Here is a 4,418-nt window from a genome sequence, read left to right as displayed (position 1 = left end):
GGGGGGGGGGGGGGGTGCAGTAGAAAAATGCAAGGACTCATAAATTTGTCATACAATTCCTGGATTTCACTAGACTCTGTAAAGATGATCCTGAAATCTCCTTCAGATCCTTGACTTCCAGATTTAAAGCACTTCTCACTCAGTTTTTCTTCCTTAATTTTCTTCCCATTTTCTTTCCCTCCAATCTGAAAAGTCCATCCCTCTTCCGTTTCAAAGCAGATCCCTTTTGCTACCTCACTATGTGAATACCATTCCCTCTAAAACCTTGTTTTATAAGTTACTAAGTATATCTTTTGTACAGTATTTGAAACCTTTCTCCCTAGTTTCTTCCTTTTAAAACTGTCCACTCAAAGATCACCATTTTCAAAAGCAGTGATCTTTATTAATCCTCATTCTGATAAGCTTTTCTTTTTTTTAATATATTTTTATTGATTTTTACAGAGAGGAAGGGAGAGGGATAGAGAGTTAGAAACATCGATGAGAGAGAAACATCCATCAGCTGCTTCCTGCACACCTCCCCACTGAGTATGTGCCCGCAACCAAGGTACATGTCTTGACCGGAATCGAACTCGGGACCCTTGAGTCTGCAGACCGACGCTCTATCCACTGAACCAAACCAGTTAGGGCACTGATAAGCTTTTCTATAGCATTAGACACTAGTAACTATTTCCTTCTTTCTAAAATGTGGTTCTTCAGTTACAACTCTCAGTCATAACCAACTTCCTTAATTCCCAGTGACCATTCCCTACTCAATTGTCACTGTAAAAATTCTTCAGCATTGTTCTTTGTTGCCTTCTTACTATGTATGCACATTCCCTTGGCTATTTCATCCACAACTAGAGCTCAGTTTTTTTAACCTTTATTTAAAAGAGCCTAGCTCAGGAGAAGGGTCTTCTGAGCTTGAGCTACTTGTCTGATTGCCTGCTAGATTGCTCCTCATGGCCACATTCCTACTACCACCCTTCTCCCCAAACCTATTCAATTCGATTGCTGTTTTTAGTCAGCATCATCAGCACCCTTGCAGTTGCTCAGGCTCAAATCTTAGCTTCATGTTCTGCTCTTTCTACATATTAAGATCCCAATGTATTTTTGTTCTGTTTTCAGCTTCATGTTTCCAGTAGCAGGTGGAATGAGACCCCCTCAAGGTAAGTGAAAGTTACGTTTAGAATTTTCATTTTTCACTATTATGTTTCTCACCTTGGGACTTAAGTGGGTAAAGGTTTGTTTAAACCTATAGCTTAAGCTACTCTTAAAATTTCTCAAAGATTATGTAATTTGGGGAATACTAAGAATCATTCCTCATTTCTCCCACACTTATTTAAACATTAACATATTTAACCTCAGAGATGGAGACTTTCAGAACAAGAGTATCAAAGAATTCTCTAAATGACATATTTTTCCTTCTATCTAGTTTTCTGCTAGATGGTTTTAGCTACATAGGGCAGGATCTGTGTCTGCCTTGTCTCATTAGCATATCCAACACCCAGCACCCGCATGCTGATAGAAATAATAGAGACCCTATAGATGTTTGTTGAATGAGTAAGTGAACCTCTTCAGTAATTTTATACTACCATATTTTCTCTATATTACTTTAGTCTTATTATAATCATGTACATAAGAGATCACATATTCTGATTCAGTTTTAACTATTTGTAGTCTCAGTTTTATTCCTAGCAGTTTCTTTATTTTTCCTCCTAGTTTCAGACAAGGGCCTACCAATATTCTAAGTTTTTACTTCAAGGAAACAATAGTGAAGGGATATAATCTTTCAGTCCTCCGGCCAATACTTTATCCACCGAGCCAAACCAGTTGAGAAGGGATATAATCTTGACTCATGCTACTTTGCCACTGGGACACAACATTGAAGCAAGAATAAGTCTGCCCTTCCCTTTCTGCTCACTTTTCCCATTCCACTGTGCCCTCCTTCTCGCCATACACCAAGCTGCTTCTGAAAACTGGCCCTTCTCACATGCCAGTGTTGACTGGTGATGGTAGTCTTGCTAGAGAAACAGACTCCTAGGTCATTGTTAGAGATGAATGATAAAGAGGTAGTCAGTGGCTCATACTGACTTTGTCTCCATTTGTAATCAGTGATGGAGGTTGAGTTTCAGGTAAAATTTTCCAAGGGTCATTTGTATTCTGTTCATTGTGCTCACACTTATGCATTATTCAAGCTATCTGTGCTTCGATATGCACCAGATTCACATCAAATGGTTTGAGATATTTTGTTCTTTAAGAAGGCATTACAAATATGTGTTCATTATCATAGCTCATTTTTCATTTTTATAAACTTCCAAGTGAAAACCTAGACATGGAGCAAAGGAACAGGACAAGAAGAGATTCCAAAAGGTTGCCTGATATTTTTTTCTTCTGAAATTTAGAACTGTTTTAGAGATTTTTTTCTTTTTACAGACTATGTTAGAGAGGACTTCTTGATCATTTGAAGGCTTTAAATTATGCCTGGACTATTTATGAAAGGATATACAAGAAACTGACAACAGAGTAGCCATAAGATCATGAATAGGTGAACAGGAGAGAAATGAGTCTTATTTTTTCATTGTGTATTCCTGTGTACCTTTAAATGTTGTACCGAATACCTGAGTTACCCATTCAATAATTAAATAAAATTAATTAAATGAAACTTTAGGTCTAAAGGGATAAGAGGAAAAATACCTTACTATGGTTTTATTCAGTCTGTGCATTCTAATTCTCCAAGACACTTTAGGACCTTTGCATTTGGCATTCCTTTGTCTGGAATACTCTTCCCAAATATCCACATAACTTGCTCCCTTATTTTTTTCAAGTCCTTGCTTATATGCCACCCTTTTAGTGAAACCTATTCTGGCTATGAAACAACAACCATTCCTTTCCCTAACTCTCCCTTTCCCTCTTACCCTGCTTCATTTGCTGCCCTATCTCTTAACACTACTTGACATGTACTTATATTTTATTATCTATCCCCCCAATTACAGTGTCCATTCCATGAGGGCAAAGACCTGGTTTTGTTCATTGCTGTGTGCTTAGGATGGTGCCTGACATGGAGTAGGCCCTCAAATACTTGAGTAAATAATTGAATGAATAAATGAATAGCTTGCCACTAATAAATGTTACCTGCAAATATGGATGTTCATGTTCCTGAAATTAAACTATGTATAAATAACCTTGAAGGTTCACAGAACACACAAGATAAGCATGGTATGCTTTACTAGACCTTTAGTATTTTTAAATCAAAATTTGATTAAAAGCTCTTTACAGTAGAACCAACATGGATGTAATAATGTGATAAAATGCAAAATTAGCCCTGGCTGGTGGCTCAGTGGTTAGAACATCAGCCTGTAGACCAAAGGGTCATGGTTTCGATTCCCAGTCAAGAGCACTTGGTTGCAAGTTCAATCCCCGGCCCCTGTAGAGGTACATGAAAGAGGCAACCAATCGATGTGTCTTTCTCACATCAGTGTTTCCCTCTCTCTTCCCTCCTCCCTTCCTTTCATTCTCTCTCTCAAAAGATCAATGAAAAAAAGTATCCTTGAATGAGGATAAAATAAAATGCAAAATCAGATTGAAATTTGTGTTCAGGGTAAGTAGGGATTTTGTTTTATTCACTGTTATATATCTAGAACTGTGTCTAAAATATGGTGGGCATTTAGTATTTATTAAATTCCCAATGGGAGGTATCTTCCTTGGAAAAGTTTGGGAGATACTATAAGTCAGAGGTCCTCAAACTTTTTAAACAGGGGGCCAGTTCACTGTCCCTCAGACATTCCACACATGTGCACTGTGGGCCCGGGACGAGTCGGCTGCTAAGCAGGACAGGCAGTGGCGGCAAAAACACCCGGCGGGCCAGATAAATGTTTTCGGTGGGCCGCATGTGGCCCGCAGGCCTAGTTTGAGGACCCCTGCTCTAAGTCATACATTCATGATAGTTTTACTGCCACTGCATTATTTACTTTACATGCTGGTGGCTGTTTTGTGGTAAATGTTATATTAATTATTAATGTCAGGAAAGAGAAGAGAAATATAATTTTTTCATGCATATTAGATATTAAACAGTTGAAGCCTCACCCCATAACAAAGAAACAGAATTTCCGGAGGATGAGGCCCAGAATTCAGGATTTTTTTTTTCTTTTTTCGTGGTTCTAATGTGCAGCCAAGGTTGAGAACCACTGATCTACACTGAGTGGCCAGATTATTATGTACACCTGACGTTTGTAGGCAGATTAGCCGAACACTGCATCATATGGTATATGGAAGCCGAAGGCCTGTTCGAATACCTTTGCTGTCTGCAGTTACCAAGATAAAACATCTCCGATTCGCACAGGAACACAAGGGTTGGACCAGCCGTGGGCAAACTACAGCCCGCGGGCCGAATCCGGCCTGTTTGAAATGAATAAAACTAAAAAAAAAAAAAAAAAAAAAAC

General features: G+C 38.6%; 1 protein-coding gene across 1 annotated transcript in view; it reads left to right on the top strand.

Moving 5' to 3' along the window:
* SYNRG (synergin, gamma) overlaps nt 1-4,418 on the top strand; it is a 58,942-nt gene that overhangs the window by 3,356 nt on the left and 51,168 nt on the right. The window contains 1 exon segment of the mRNA XM_006756220.2: nt 1,105-1,145. Coding sequence (XP_006756283.1) covers nt 1,105-1,145 — 41 coding nt within the window.

This window comes from Myotis davidii, unplaced genomic scaffold, assembly GCF_000327345.1.
Source record: "Myotis davidii unplaced genomic scaffold, ASM32734v1 scaffold993, whole genome shotgun sequence".
In the NCBI taxonomy this organism is placed as follows: Eukaryota; Metazoa; Chordata; class Mammalia; order Chiroptera; family Vespertilionidae; genus Myotis; species Myotis davidii.
This window is presented reverse-complemented; position numbering and strand designations above follow the sequence as displayed.